The sequence below is a fragment of the Pongo pygmaeus genome, chromosome 10, assembly GCF_028885625.2.
Source record: "Pongo pygmaeus isolate AG05252 chromosome 10, NHGRI_mPonPyg2-v2.0_pri, whole genome shotgun sequence".
NCBI classification, from domain to species: Eukaryota; Metazoa; Chordata; class Mammalia; order Primates; family Hominidae; genus Pongo; species Pongo pygmaeus.
Window position 1 is genome coordinate 86,829,678 of NC_072383.2, and position 16,448 is coordinate 86,846,125.

The 16,448-nt window shown below is 35.3% G+C and overlaps 1 protein-coding gene across 2 annotated transcripts in view; it reads right to left on the minus strand.

Annotated features, from left to right (window-relative positions):
- Positions 1–16,448, minus strand: part of KITLG (KIT ligand) — an 89,710-nt gene that overhangs the window by 22,957 nt on the left and 50,305 nt on the right. For both annotated transcript variants that reach the window (XM_054444648.2, XM_054444647.2), the window contains exons 4-5: positions 2,947–3,117; positions 582–738 (exon numbers count right to left, since the gene is read on the minus strand). In XM_054444648.2, coding sequence (XP_054300623.1) covers positions 582–738; positions 2,947–3,117 — 328 coding nt within the window. The remainder of the gene's footprint in view (positions 1–581; positions 739–2,946; positions 3,118–16,448) is intronic.

Below are 16,448 nucleotides of genomic sequence, written 5' to 3' on the forward strand. Positions count from 1 at the left end.
TCATACTGGGTCCTGCTATTCTATTTTACTAAGAAATTCACCATTATCACCTTGTAGAACAAATATTTATTGAATAAATATGTTAATAAATACAAATAATGACACATTGATGGTAATTTCTCATTAAAAAAAGAAAGCAATGAATCCAGGTTTGTATTATAGGGACCCAGTGAAGGGAAAAAAGAGTCTTAATACAGAGTAACTGGGGAGGATCAGAATTTGTGACTTAGAGTTAGATCCTTAAGGAAAAAATTTAAGAAGGAACATTAAGTAGACTGGAGGTACAGAATAATATAATTGTAATTACTGGCAAATATTAGATGAGAAAAGGTATGAGTGGCCATCTCATATATTGTTTACTCACAAACAGCTCACTAATTTGAAACTGATGAATATTGCTTTGGGTTGGAAACCAACAAATCTATAATCATTAGTTTCTTCCGTGCTATTGATATCTGCTTTTTTATTAGACATACATGCATGTATCTTGCTACAGCTAAACACAGAGGTAGATTCTTACTACATAGGGAAGATTTAAGTTTGTTATTTACATTTGAACTGGAAATGCTTGCATGTCTTACCTTTCTCAGGACTTAATGTTGAAGAAACCACACAATCACTAGTTTCCGATGCCACTACAAAGTCCTTGAAGGCATCAATGGATCTATTAAAAATTCTAAAGAATTCTTCAGGAGTAAAGAGCCTGGGTTCTGGGCTCTTGAATGATTTTTTTAGATCCTAGAAGAAAAAATAGGATTACATTTTTCAAATAGTCTTTAGACTTAACTGAGGTGAAGATAATGGACTATAAATATGTTCCTCAAAGATTCAAGTATTTAGACTCTTACAACTAGCACTTTTAGGTGGCTGTTTTAATGCATGTAATTCGGATTGGTAATGTACGGTAGTGATCCCAGTGGAATCACAAGTTGAATCTGGGGCAGTGAACACAATGTCATGGCAAAAAATAAAATAAAATAAATAACCTTAAAAACAAGCTGGGGATATTTTTCTTTAGAGATGCTCATTAAAAACATGAGGGTTTATTTTAAAAAGACCCCTCCATTACAAGAACTTCCAGTCTTTAGAAAAAAAAAAAAAACCTCTCCATAATGCATGCTCTAATATCCAAAAATTAGAAAGTCAGATGATACTAAATATTGGCAAGGGAACTCTTATATACTGCTGAGATAATGTAAGTTGGTACATTTGATATTATCCAGTAAAGTTAGACATGTGACCATACTGTGACTCAGAAATTCCATTCTCAGGTAAATAACCTACTGAAACTATTGCACATATATACCATCAGACACATAAAAAAGTTTTTTTGCAGCAATATCTGTATCACTTATGTCAATCCAGACAGAGTGGCTTAATAACTAGTGATATATTGAATTAGTGGAGTTCAATTCAAGAGAAGGTTAACTACAGCTATATGCTTTAAAGTGGTTACATCTTCTAAACCTAAAGCTGAGTGAAAGAGGCAAGTCCCAAAATAATAAAAATGGTATGATTAATTGATATAAAATTAATATAAAATTCCCCAAAGCAAATCAAAGCTATGTTGTAGGAATACATAATGGATTATAAAGAAAAGTAGGTAACCAAAATAAACAACTATCTGTTACTTACTATGGACTATTCTAAGTGCTTTATATACATTAACTCAATCTTCAAAACAACTGAGAAATATCATCGGTAATCTCCTGGGTTCCCATCAAAGTGCCATGATTAGTAAATGCACATTCTTTGTTGTTTGCAGTGTTCTTCCCAACATCACCATTGACCTAACTCATTTACCTAACTCATCTTTAAGGCTCTAATGCACATGTTATTTCCTTTGTGACACCTTGTGTGATACACTCTACTTTTTGTGATCTCTACTTCTTTTGAATGCCATTGGCACACTATATGCAGTAGTAATATGAAAGAGTGGTGAACACTACATTCTGACTTTGGAAATCAGAAAATAATACAAAGATTAAAGGTAGTGATTGGATTATTAGTATGGTAAGAATTATAAGATAGGAGAGCACAAATGGGATTGAAGTTGGGTCTTACAGAGTAGCTGGAATTTAGATGGGACACAGGAAAAAGCATTTAGGTATTAAGGTACAGAATCCTGCTTAAAACTTTGAATTTAAACTTATATATATAAGTCTCCTAAGCTAATCTTTGGCCATTTGAACTGTATACCAAATCAGGTCTCCTAAGCATGATTTTGCTATAGACACAGTGTGATGAAAAAACGTCAAATTTTATTAATATTTATTTTGCTAGGTAGGGTGTTAAAGTACTCATGGCAAATAACCTAATGTCGACCCTGTTAGATGAAATCTGGCATTGCCCCCATTTTAAAGATAAAGAAAGTGAAGTACAAGGAAGTTATGCTCATAGAACGCATTAGTGACAGAGCCAGAATTTAAACTCCAATATCTCACTCTTATTTTCTGGAGTACATTGCCTATTCCATATGTCATGCCCATATCCTGAAGTTGGTGATGATCAGTTATCCAATGACTTTGAGGAGCCAAAATGTATTCCTTTGTTGTGACCTACGGGGTGATTAAATTATGGATAAAAGGATATGTGTTTATTACAGACAATTTTCCATTTAAATGAACACTTGTAACTTAACAGAAAGGTTTCGAGGACTTCACTTATGAAAAATAAAGATACAGGCAGGACTGATTTTGCATTGTAATGTAAATAAGTTTTATTTTTATATTAGATGACAACATTTAAGTCTGAATGTGCACTTCAGTATTGCAGTATAACTGCAAATACTTGTTTTCTTTGCTCCTCTGAACGAGATTTTTAAATTTGAAGTTTATACAATCAAAATATCATAAATAAAGGTGCCTCATTTTCCCCAACAGCACCAAGAAGCATGGGTTTTTAGAGAAGGGTAATGAAAAATAATCCCAATGAACACAAAGTTACCTTAGATGAGTTTTCTTTCACGCACTCCACAAGGTCATCCACTATATTCACAAGTTTGTCTATGATGGAATAATTACTCAAGCCTTCAGAAATATTTGAAAACTTGTCCAGAAGATCAGTCAAGCTGTCTGACAATTGTACTACCATCTCGCTTATCCAACAATGACTCGGCTGCAAGATATGAAAAAAGAGACAAAACAGCTCTTTTAATAAGTGCCATAAAACTCGGAGTACTCTTCAAAGCTATCGTTTTAGTTACTCAAGTGATTCTCCTGCCTCAGCCTCTCGAGTAGCTCGGATTACAGGTGCCTGCCACCACGCCTGACTACTTTTTTATTTTTAGTAGAGATGAAGTTTCACCATGTTGGCCAGGCTGTCTCAAACTTCCTGACCTCAAATGATCCGCCCGTCTCAACTTCCCACTGTGCTGGGATTACAAGCATGAACCACCATGCCTGGCCAGATTTTTAAAATTAATATTACATTACTTAAAATGTTGTAATAGGAGGACAGGGGTTATTGTAACAGGAAGAGAAGGGACTAGTGTGACAGGAGCAGGAGGGACAATTATAATAGGAGGAGGGACTCTTGTAACAGGAGGAGGAGGTTGTAAGTTTGCATACTTTATATGATTTTAACGTGTTATCTTTTCTCTTATAAAGATCTTTTAAGTAGAAACTCTGATGTATTTTGAACTCTGCTGAAAAGCTGCAGTGACAAAAATAACATTATTATTAGGAATAACTAACATTGAATTGGCTCATTAAAAGCACAAATAATTTAATACAACTTGTAACAAAAATATTGTACTCAGAGTAACTGATGTCATGGAAAATAAATCAAACTACTAAGCTTTATTTCTCAATTTACCAGTAGAATATCTCTGTGGGAAAAGTCAAGCCTTTTATTTATTTATTTATACTTTAATTTTTTACAGAGACAGGCTGTCTCTCTGAGTCCTGGGCTGTAGTGCGGGGGTGCAATCATGGTTCACTGCAATGTTGAATTCCTGGGCCCAAGTGATCTTCCCACTTCAGCCTCCCAAGTAGCTGGCACTACAAGGCGCATGCTACCAAGTCTGGCTAATTTTTAATTTTTTTATATAAATGGGGTCTTGCTTCGTTGCCCAGGCTGCTCTTGAACTCCTGGCCTCAAGCAATCCTCCCTCCTCAGCATTCTAAAGTGCTGGGATTAGAGGCGTGAGTCACTGCATCTGGCTCAAGTCATTTATTTATTCTAAAGTATAGAAGGGACCACTTTATATTCATTTAACAGAACTGTTTTACTTAATATAATACAGCCAAAAAGGAAACAGGTTTATCTGCAGATAGGTAAGCCCCAATTCCTGGAACCATTAAATGTCACTCAAAACTTTTAGGATTGTTGGCTCTGGCTTCAGATAAGAAGGATAAACAAATCTCCATGTGGGAATTTAGTTCAAGTGGCCATTTCAACTCGTCATAACCAAGTTCTTAAAGAATATGTGTTTCCAAAGTATGTGCAGAATAGAGTCTTTGTTTTGTTAAATCAATGCTTACTTCAAGCACATGCAAGTTCCTACTTGCATCATTATCAGGTCTCTTTCAAAGCTGTCAGTCTTTCCTTGGATGCTGAATTGCTCTGCAAGTTTCTCTCCTTTTAGGGAGTGATAATTCCTTATAGACCATCAGCCCTATCAACAATGAACAGATTTCCTAGGATATGGAACACAGCATACACAGTAAATGCTATTTGAATAGTATTTATGTGATAGAGTAGCTTTCACCAATTCATTCCGTTGAAATTGCGCAAATTTTTCTAACAATGAAATTCCAGGTATTAATCTCTTAGGACTCTATTTCCTCACTTTATGAATATGCTTGCCTAGGATCTCTGGCAAGTAAGAACCAAAATCAAATTCCTTGTTTTGAATTAAGACATTCCTTTAGTTTCTGTGGTAGTTTTCTTATATGAATGGGTACTTTGTTCATTTTGCTTTTTTGTGTGTGGTTAAAGTAGAAAATGTTTTGTTGATTTGTTTCTTATTTTTAAGCTGGGGAATTCTGGGGTGCTTACTGCCACTTCTGTTGATCACTATTTTCAACCGAACTCTATGTTTACATTTTATATTCTAGTTCCTATTTAGCTATTACCTTACCTCCTCCCATTTTCACATACCTAAATCAACAGTCTAAACAATCAACTCTTTCCAGTAAAATTTCCAACCCCAATCCTGTGCTTTCTTAGAGTTAAACTATGGAAATTCCACAATCTAATCCTACTCTAATGTTTGCCCTTCTAAAGTCATGAACAATTTGTTGATAGTTGATATAAACTACATGCCTATGCAGCTGAAAAATCGTGTATTTCTAAAACCCTTGCAATCATGTTTCATTCATTTTTTATTTTTGCTTGTGCTATTGTTTCTTTGGAAAAGGCTGAATCATAAATTCAAAGTCCTATTTTTCAGTAATTTGTTTAACCATGTATATATTGGCTTTTTAAGATTCTTGAGTTTATTAAAGATAAAATGAAGGTAAACAAATAATATTAAATGTCGGTGAGTTTTGATCTGCCTGCTTGTAAGAGAGGAAACTAGTTTTGACTGGAATGTCTAGCAGTTTTGTAATTTTTAATTAAATATCGTCAATGATTTGCAAGGAGAATAAAACACAATGAGCTAAGTATTTCATTTGTGAGGTGATAGCAGGTATTTCTGTGTTTCAATTCCTCCACGATTATGATTATGAAATAAATGATTACAGATTGTCAAATTTACAAATGTACTTTTTCGTTTGCCTTAATAAATGACATTATCACTGTTTCTTATTTTTCAGAGATATTTTAAACTTAAATAGTTTTATATAAATATTTACTCGATATTCGTTAGAAGAAAGTAAGATATAATGTTCTCTCTTTCACTAGAAAATATAAAGGATTAAGAAAATTGACAGTCATACAGGATGTCAAAGGTGACACAAATGATGGCTTTTAAATTCCTGATGTGCATGTAAATTGATGCTTTATTCGCCTGTATGTATAGTTTCCAAAAGAAGAAACATATAGATTCTGCTTTGAGTGTAAAAACTTTTTTCTTGACTCCATGCTCTCAATTTCTTACCTTCTTTCTTGATAGCTTCTGTCTTATGTTTTCTTGGTTAATTATAGCAGATCTAGCTAGGACTACTAAAAACATGTGCTTTCTATCCCTATGTACTTATAACATGTATTATTCTAGAATCCAAACTGACTCAATGATATTGAATCAATATCCTTGGACTGCTAGCATCTCATTACCACTGACAATTCAGTTAAAAACTGTGAACTTCATTAGGAATTTTAAAGTACTATGAACACCAAATCATGATCTCACTAAATGATTAAATAAAATATATAATTTAAAATGAATAAAATTAAAAGTGTTCTAAACATAACTAGGAATATGTTTCCAAAGACCAACAACAGAAATATATGCACATTCTAAGACTAAGCATAAATTTTTAAAAGGTAATATATTAATTCCACAAAATATGTGACACAGAATCTCTGTAGTTCCAGAACCAGTAAATTTGAGAAACTGGCTGAAATAAACCATGTGTTTTAAAATCATCCTGGGGACTTGCTAATTCTGGCATGCTTTCTCCTTTCCATCTCCTGCCTCATTCAAGAAACTGTGCTGGTTTATTAGGTGAAATAATTTGACACATTATTCCACATTGGTATTAGATAAACAGACAGTCTTTTTATTTATTTATTTTTTTTTGAGACAGTCTTGCTCTTGTCACCCATGCTAGAGTGCAATGGCGTGATCTCAGCTCACTGCAACCTCTGCCTCCTGGGTTCAAGCGATTCTCCTGCTTCAGCCTCCCGAGTAGTTGGGATTACAGGCATCTGCCACCACGCCCAGCTAACTTTTGTTTTTTTTAGTAGAGACGGGATTTCACCATGTTGGCTAGGCTGATCTTGAAGTCCTGACCCCAGGTGATCCACCCATCTTGGCCTCCCAAAGTGCTAGGATTACAGGCGTGAGCCACCGCGCCCACCCCACAGACAGTCTTTAAGAGCAGTCACGGTAAGATTTATGGATTAAGAAGCTGAAAGTAGACAAAATAATACTATAACACTTCTTCACTGAGGCACTTTACATTACTTTCCATTTGGTAACTATTCACAGAGAGATATCTATGTTCTTTCTTATAGGGCCTAAAGCTAGTATCTACCCAGTGAGAGCGTTCTTTTCACAGGAGTTGGTGAAATACCAATTAGAGATTCTCGGAGAGAAAAGCCTGGCTCATAAACTATCAGATTTCTAAGAATATTCATAAGGAGTATTCACCCAGCCTTCTAATCTGATTAATCTAAATACCAGCATTACCACCCAGTTTGTTTTTGTTTTACTTTCTTTAATTCGTGTCAAACTTCAGTCTTGCTGGAATTAGACATATGCAAGCCTAGGGCACAAAGCGTACCTTTCTGTTTGTGCCTTCAGCATCTACCTCTGGGATGAGCAATCAAAATCTAGAGCCATGTCATCAGAATCACCAGAATTTCAGACCTAGAAGGAATACTGAGGACCAGTCTCACCAATTGCATAAGTGGGAAAATCAAGGCCTAGAGTAGTGAAGTGTCTCGTTCCAGGTTACATAACAAATTTACACAGAAACATGAGAAACCACGACTCTCGATCACTCATTTTGTTCTAGTAGCCATGAGAATAGTGAAAGCACATAAAACTGAAGTGTTTTTTTCTGCTGAATTCACTATGACCCATGTGGTCTCACGTCTGGACCAGACACGATGATTCTTAGGCTCAATTAAGAAATCTCTTTGGAATAGAAATGGTTCTTTCTGTTTCATTTCAATTAATCCAGAGTCATACCAATGAAGATAAATTTCTCTGAGGAATCGTGATGATTGCCATTTGTGGACTTTATTTACTGTTCTTTTGGTTTTTATCGTTGTGGCTAGAAAGCTGACATTCTACTCTCAAACATTCCATGGGCAGGCAAATTTAAAATTTTCCCATCAAAGCACTTTGCAAAATATTGCATGTTCATGTTGCCAGTGTAGTCTCCGAAATCTTAACTTCTCTTTGGATTAGCTGGGTTTTGTAATGATTTATTTTAGTCCTTTCCCTAAACAATTAATTTGTGTCTTCGGTGTTCACTTTAAGCATCTAACTTTGCATTTCTTGTTTGAATTAAAGTGACGTAGAAATCTCAATCTGATTAAGATGGTAATTAACCAAAGCACTCCAAATATGTGTTATTTCCCAGGGCAGACCTATAAATGGCCCCTAGGCTAGCCCTGAAATAGAACAGTGAAGGAACTGCACAGGGGTTTGGGGAGTGAGGGCAGCAACGACGAACTAGAGGCCCAGTTTTTAGTCCCAACTCTGTCAATTCACTTTGTGATTTCAGGCAAGTCATTTAATCTTTTCAGGGCTTCAGTTTCTCCATCTGGAAAATAAAGGGGCCTGTCTAATCTGTGCTGGCCAATATGGGAATCCCACTACCCATCTGCAGCTCCTCTCACTCAAAATGCATTCAATGTGACTGCAGAGCTAAAATTTTCATGTTACTTAACTATAATTTCTTCAAATTGAAAAGTCAATAATATCACCCTATTTAGAGGCTGGAAAACTTTTAAGTATGTTTGGAAAACACAGAAATGTGACTATCTTTTCAATGGTAAATTTTATAAAAAAACTAAATATGGAATAACTATTTCTAATGATAATTTAGTGTATAAACTGTATTATGTTGCAGGTGTAAAACACACTGTGGATTTTCAATAATACGAAACATATAAAACATTCCATTAATAATTTTTGTACTGATTTTAAGGTGAAATGACAATATTTTGGATACATAGGGCTAAATAAATTTCATTATACTTAATTTCAGCCGCTCCTTTTTATTTATTTATTTTTTTAGTGTGGCTACCAGACAATTAAGATTATTAATGTGGCTTCCATTGTATTTCAATCAGACAATAATGGCCTAGATAATCTGAACAGCATCTTAATATAATCACTTATTAGGAAGACGGGCCCCTGTGCTATAGTACAATATACAAAAGAACTACTTAAAATAGCATTTAATGTCATATTTTATTCATTCAACTAACATTTTATGCTTATTCCTTTTAAATAAATACTTTCTTATTACATGGGAGATTGAGGCAGATAAATAGTTGACTACAAGTGTCTATTTGGCTGATGTCTATTTTTATAGACAGAATGCCACATCATAGGAGTGGAGCCTCAGAATCCATGCTTACAAACAGTGAACTTTCCCTGTAGCCACAGTTGGTTGGATGATGGTAGACACCTGACTTGGTTGGGCCAATCAGAAAGTTTCTCCCCAAAATTGGTATTGATCATTAGAAACTGATAATTAGTCTCTGAGTAGGGCTGAAATTGAAATATGTAAATCTGACAGCTCTTGGGTAGTTACATTCTACCAAGTGATTGGAACAAAGGAGAAAAAGTCTGCACAAATAGAATGAAGCAGAGAAACAGAGATTCAGAGATGGAGAAGGAAAAACTGATAGTTTCCAATCCTGGTTCCAGTCTTTTCATGAGGCCTGTTGCACCCATGCCCTTAGGTGGCATGCTATTCTTTAGTGTTCTTATAATAATGGGACTTTTACTATTAGTGAAAACCACAGGAGTCTAAACTAATAAGATGGGCTCCTTCAAGATTTGGAAATCTAGCATTTTTGCCAAGAGTTAAGTGTTTATTCATAACTATTTTTTGAGGAGCGACTATATGCATTGGATTGTCTAAAGAATGGTGAGGAGATATACAGGAATAAAAGATTTCAATCTTGCTCTGTAGATAGTCAAAATGTAGTGAAAAGAGAACATAATAACAAAATAATAATGATGGTATCTGACAGTTATTATATGCACACCACAACTCATATTTTTTGTATCTTAATTATTTCTCACAATAATACTTTGAGACAAATACATAACACTTAAAATATTAAGCTCTATGTAAGCAATATATGATCATGTACCCAAGATGAATAGCTTCTGGACAAATTCCATAGGAGTCACAAGATAATAAACTAAAAGATAGGGTCCACATAGCAGGTGCAATGTTAGTGTTGCTGACCACCAAGCCCCAGCATCAAGCAAAACACTCAGCACAGAGTAGATGTGATGCCAATTTCACCTGATCAAATGATACAAGGGAGAGAAAGTGTGGTCTGAAAGAGCAGAAAATGTCCTTGCGTGCAAGAGAAATCTTAAACTGACCTTGGAGGAGATGACCACTAAGATGGGTTAAGCCCCAAGATATTGCATGATTCTGTGGGTAGAATTTGCATAAGTGGATGGGAGAAGAAAGGGCATTTTTTGAGAACAGGCGCATTGATTTTAGGAGGCAGTGATGCATGTGGCTGAGGTGGCAAGTTTGTGTTGGGGAATAATGGGTATTCAGATGAGTTGGTTAGGTTAGGGCAGGATTACGGAGAGTCATGAACATTAGGTTCAGGAATTTGGCTCTCAGCCTTTAGTAAATGGGAACAATAAGCAGGTTCTTGAATGCAAAAATAACTCAATTAAAGCAGTAGAACAGAAGGCTTAAAGAAGCTGTGATTCCCCAAAGTTGCATAATACAATTCTTACACCTAAAATATTTCAAAAAATTCACACGTATCTAAAAGAAGATAATAACGTTGGAGTGCAGATACTGTGTGATGAGTTAAAGGCACTCACCTCATCATTATAACCTTGTGAACTATACTCAGTTCAAATCTGTGCCTCAAGGAAATTACAAATGATTATATGGTAGGGAACTTTTCTTCTTCCTTACTTTCTTCACTTTCTTACAGCAAATATTCATTAAATGCCTATGAGCATCCATGAGGCACTGAGAATCTAATGCAGAGCAAAAAGAATATAGTTCCTACCTTCGTGAAGTTTACAGCTTGGTGGAAGATTATCCATTAAATCATCCCACAAATACATCCAAAACTGCTACTCTGAGGAGTGCTATGAAAAGAGTTTCCAGTAGAACAATTTGGTTTCATCAAAAATCAAAACCGAAATCTAAAAGAATCAGGTGTTAGCTAGACAAAAGAACCAATCAGGATTCCAGGTACAGAGAAAGCCAGGCAAGAAGATATGTGGCAGCAAGGAACCGGTAATGATAAAGGACTGAAAAAGGATACGGAAAGGTGCCAGATCAGGATCAGTATAGTCTTTTTTTTTTTTTTTTTTTGAGATGGAGTCTCGCTCTGTCACCCAGGCTGGAGTGCAGTGGTGCGATCTTGGCTCACTGCAAGCTCCACCTCCCAGGTTCATGCCATTCTCCTGCCTCAGTCTCCTGAGTAGCTGGGACTACAGGTGCCCACCACCACGCCCGGCTAATTTTCTGTATTTTTAGTAGAGAAGGGGTTTCACTGTGTTAGCCAGGATGGTCTCAATCTCCTGACCTCGTGATCCACCTGTCTCGGCCCCCCAAAATGCTGAGATTACAGGCGTGAGCCACTGTGCCCAGCTAGATCACTATAGTCTTGGAGGCCTCGTTGAAGCACCTCCTTTTCCTGTTTCCTAAGAGCAACAAAAAGCCATTCAATGAATATAAAGGAGGAATGAAATGATTGGATGTATTTCTTTTTAAATCACTCTGTCTATTCAGGAAGAATCAAAACATCAAATAATAAATCCTGAGGTATCAGAGAAAATGCAAAGAGCCCAGAGGTAAGTAACAGGGCCAGGCAAAAGAAGATGAGAATAGCCAAGAAGTGAAATTGTGCATACCTGAGGAAGGGTACTGAAGAGGGAAGAAGGTTGGAAGGCTTATTGTTAGAGTAGCATCACATGCTGCCAATCACTTCCACATTTAGCTGTGCCTTTAAAAAGTCTGAATGAAAAACTGACAATGATAGCAAAGATTGGTTCAGGTAAGTATCATCAATAGATGCTGAATCTGTGGGAGAAACTTTGATAAGGAGAAGGTTTGCTTACATGGCCTTAAAGTGTCTCTCCCAAAATTGTGAATGAGTAAATATACATAAATAGTTGAACATCTTAACCAGATGATCAAAACAAACAGCACCATGAGGAGAAGATGGACTCTGTGTGCCTCTGGATGTGGTTACCTGAGCACAAATCATCACTTATGTAGCATTGTCACTTGAATTGCATAAGCTCCACAGAAGCATTAAGAAACATCAATCAAATGTTGCAAAGAGAAACACTTTTCTTAAAGGGGAGGACTGTCTCATTCAAAAATATCAGTGCCATAAAGACAAAGAAAGCCTGAGGAACTCTTAAAGGAGACTAGAGAGACAGGATGTAGTAGCTTATTATTGCTGCTATAACAAAGTACTACAAACTTGGTGGCTTAAAGCAGCACAAATTCGTTATTTTACAGTTCTGGAGGTCAGAAGTTTAAAATAGGTCTGAATAGGCTAATACCAAGGTATTCATTAGGGCTGTGTTTCTTTTGGATGCTCTAAAGGAAAAATCATTTTCTTTGCCTTTTCCAGCTTCCAGAGGCCACGTGCGTTCCTTGGTTTGTGAATGCCTCTTCCATCTTTGAAGCCAGCAGTGTGATATTTTCAAATCTCCCTCTCTGGCTCTGACACTCCTGCCTCCCTTTTATAAGGGCTCATGTAAATCAGAGTGGGACCACCTAGATAATCCAAAATAACTTTTCCATCTATAAATCCTTAATTTAATTACACCTGCAAAGTCCTTTTTGCCATGTCAGGTAATACATTCCCAAAACAAGGTATCTTTGGGATTCATTATTTACATGGTATCAAAATGAAAATCATGATCCTAGATAAGATCTTATACTGAAGGAAAAGAAATGCAAAAAAAGAAGGCTAAATTGAAATACAGACCTAGATTAAAGTACTATAATTATTGTAAAATTTATTGAAGTTGCAAATGTATTGTGTTTAGGTAAGAAAATATCCTTTACGTAGGAAATACACACTGAAGTATTTAAGAGTAAATGGCCATGTATGCATCAGTATACAACTTATTCAAGAAGTTCAGAAATATAATAAAACACACATGCATACATAGAAAGAAAGCAACTGATAAAGCAAATGAGGCAGAATGTTAAAAATATGTGAAATAGGTGAATTGGGATTAAAGGGCACATGGGTGTTCTTTAAATATTCTTGCAACTTTTTTGTAAATTTAAAATTATTTGCAGATAAAAAACTAAAAGAAAGCTGATGAATATATACTTTAAGTAAAAACTGAAGAAGGAATAAGATCTAGTGTTCAGTAGCAAAATAGGTGACACAGTTAATAAAAATGTGTGTTTCAATATAACTAAAAGAGTGGAATTGGAATGTTCCTAACACAAAGAAATTATAAAGTTGAGCTGATGAATATTCCAGTTACTCTGATTGGATCATTACACACTGTGTGCTTGTATCAAAATATCACGTGTACCCCATAAATATATACAACTCTTATGTATCCATAATAGCTAAAAATAAAAAAATTTAAAAAATTAATGAAGATTTTTAAACTCAAATATTACAAGCAACCCACAGTTTATGTAATGCTATGGAAGTTCAAATGAATGAAGATGTGTGGCAACAATTCAGCAATGCCATTTTTATTCTTTCTACAATAACATTACTAGTAAATGTAAAAGACCACAAATATCTAGGTATTCCTTAAGGTTAGGAAGTTAAAGGAAATTTTAACAGTCTGGCAATATAATAGTTTCAAAGAGTTTAAAATAGCATTGGTGATTATCATTAGATTTAAACACTAAGTGGTTGATCACACTCTGCTATTTGTGAGAGAATCTGCTAGGTAATTTTCTAAGAAGGACCTTGGAAAAGTGAACTCCCTTTTCTAGGAGAATTTAGCTGTTTTTTAAAACGAAGGCAAAATAAAAATAAAAATAAAAGTGTATTCTATTCTAGAGCTTTCTTCTGCCCAGTGCCCATGGGCAGAATTTTATTGCTTTGGCACCAGAGAATCTTTTTGGCACCTATTCCCACTCCACCCTCTATTGTTTAAAGACAAAAGATAAGGCAGCTGGGACTCTGACCACTCGCAAATAATCAGAGGCCTCCCCACTGGGAAACTCCTCTGGTCTTGGCAGAAACGAACATTTCAAAATGAAGGTAAAACAAAGGGTGAGACCCCTGGTTCTGTCCAATGCTCTAAACATGGCCTTGTTTTTCTTGCCCACGGTGGTGGCCAAGAAGAACAGTGTTTCTCCAGTTGTGCCAGGACAGCATGCCACAATCAAATAATAGTAGACTTTTCTCAATGACAGAAACAAGCACAAAATATGTGGCAGTGAATCAGCTTTATTTTCACAAGCTTGGCTCTTGCTATCACAAGCCGACATTGAAATCTATGATTTAGCACATTCTATGATTATACCAGCACAAAAAATTCTACTTAGTTGTTTTCAGTTTAACATTTGTTTTTCAAAGAGCAGCAGGTTATCTTTGAGTGCTTGGCAATCACAATCCTAAATGCTGCTGCAGTCAGGAAGGATCTGGGGTGGGTCTTTATTACCTAGAAGCTTCCCTTCAAACACTTTCCCTAAGTATTGTAATTATTTAGATCCTCACTTTCTGTAACCCAGGGTTAAGAGTCTGATGACCCTAGGGGTTTCTTTTTAAGACTCTGTCACTTTCTAATTGTATAACCTTGGGCAAAATACTTTTGAGCTGTAAAGCTGAATATATCATTTGTAAAATAGGAATCATAATAGCTATTTTATCTTCCTCAGTTTTTCTAATCTGCCAAGAAAATTAATATGTGAAATCATTTTGCAAATGGAAAAGTGTTATAAAAAGGCCACATAATTCCCCCTGCCTACCTTCCCAATTACTAAACTTTTTGAACAAAAGATCATTGCCTAATTGATGTGTGTTTGTTTCTTCAAGTGTCTGCCAAAGTGCTGGCTCCTGGTTAGTTTTTCCTAACTAAATACTTCCTAAGTACCAAATAATAAAATTAATTAACTTTCAGGCTGCTAATAATTTTCCATTTCTATTTCCAGAGAACTCCCCCTAACTCAATAGGATAGACATTGACGTAGGCTTAAGGATAAATGGTTCAACATGAAGATACATGTTCTAAGGAATTCTAAAAAAAACTTTAGGTAGTTCATGCTAAAATGCTTACTAATAAAAAGAAATGTAGCTTTGACATTCTCTTGAAATGACAGCCTTGTAGTCTTTGAAATGCATTTTAAGCAAAAGCACATAATAACATGTTTAAATTGGTAACAACTTTGATGGACTGATCCACAAAAATTGGTCAAAACCTAAAACAACTTGCACAAAGTAGATGTATAATAAGTTTTGGTAGATTATGGAAAGATGAGAGTTGTAGAGAAGAGAGTAACTCAAACGGTTTTAAATTTACTCAAGAAACACAGTACAGTAGTTGAAATGAGTCAACATAAAACAACTTGTCAAAGCATGTTGAAAGATATAAGCGAACTTCAAAGTATAGAAGCTTAACATAAAATTATTAAATATTCAAAAAGTTCCATGTCTTATGTATGGGTGCATACATTGCAGTAAACATATAAGAGAATGCTCCTCCTGCTCTACATAACACCAGGGAATGCTGTCCACTTTACAAGCCCTGAAAGCACACATTGGAATGAAAAAGTCCAGCTCAGAATAAGTGTTACCACTAAGAGACAAAGTGGGGATTAATGAAGACAGAGAAGGAGCATACATAGGGCATTAGTTACATTTGTAATGTTTCATTATTAAAAATATATTTGAAGCAAGTATTGCACAATAGTAAGGTTTGATAAGCTCTGTGATGGGTATACAGATATTACATTATTCTCTATACTTGAAATATTTCTTCATGTATGAATTCTGATATTGTGTAATGAGAAAAATAATTAAAATTTCTTGGTTTCAGCAACAGAATAGTACTTATAATAGTAAACACATACACTTGTTGTAAGGTTCTAAGAATCTATTGCACTGCTAGTAAATCAAATCGTGTTTTCAAATTAAACAAGTGAGATAGGTCAGCTATGAAAAAGAATTTACATAAACTTACACTCAAGTCCTTTTTAGGGGGATGCTTAAGGAAAATGAGAAAATCTGTGGCTAGGTCTAACGAAGATAATCGTATTTACTTTGGAAGTACAGATGGCCCTCTGTATCCATGGATTCAATCAACCAAAGATGGAAAATATTCAAACAATAAGAAAACATAAAACAAATTTTAAAAGCAGAGTATAACTATGATTTATGTAATATAGGCATTATATTCAGTGTTAGAATTAATTTAGAAATAATTTAGTTCCAAATTCCTGGAACTAAACTCCTGTAACACACAGGAGTTCCAGTGTGCCTTCCATGGTGAAAAATAAAAATTTAAAAATCAAGTATACAGAAGAATGTGCATAGGTTATATGCAAATACTATGCCATTCATAGAAAGGACTTGAGCATCCTAGGATTTCAGTATCCTGATGGTAGAGTGAGTGGGGAGGATGGAGGGTTGGAAGGTCTCCTGGAACCAATTCCCTAAGGATA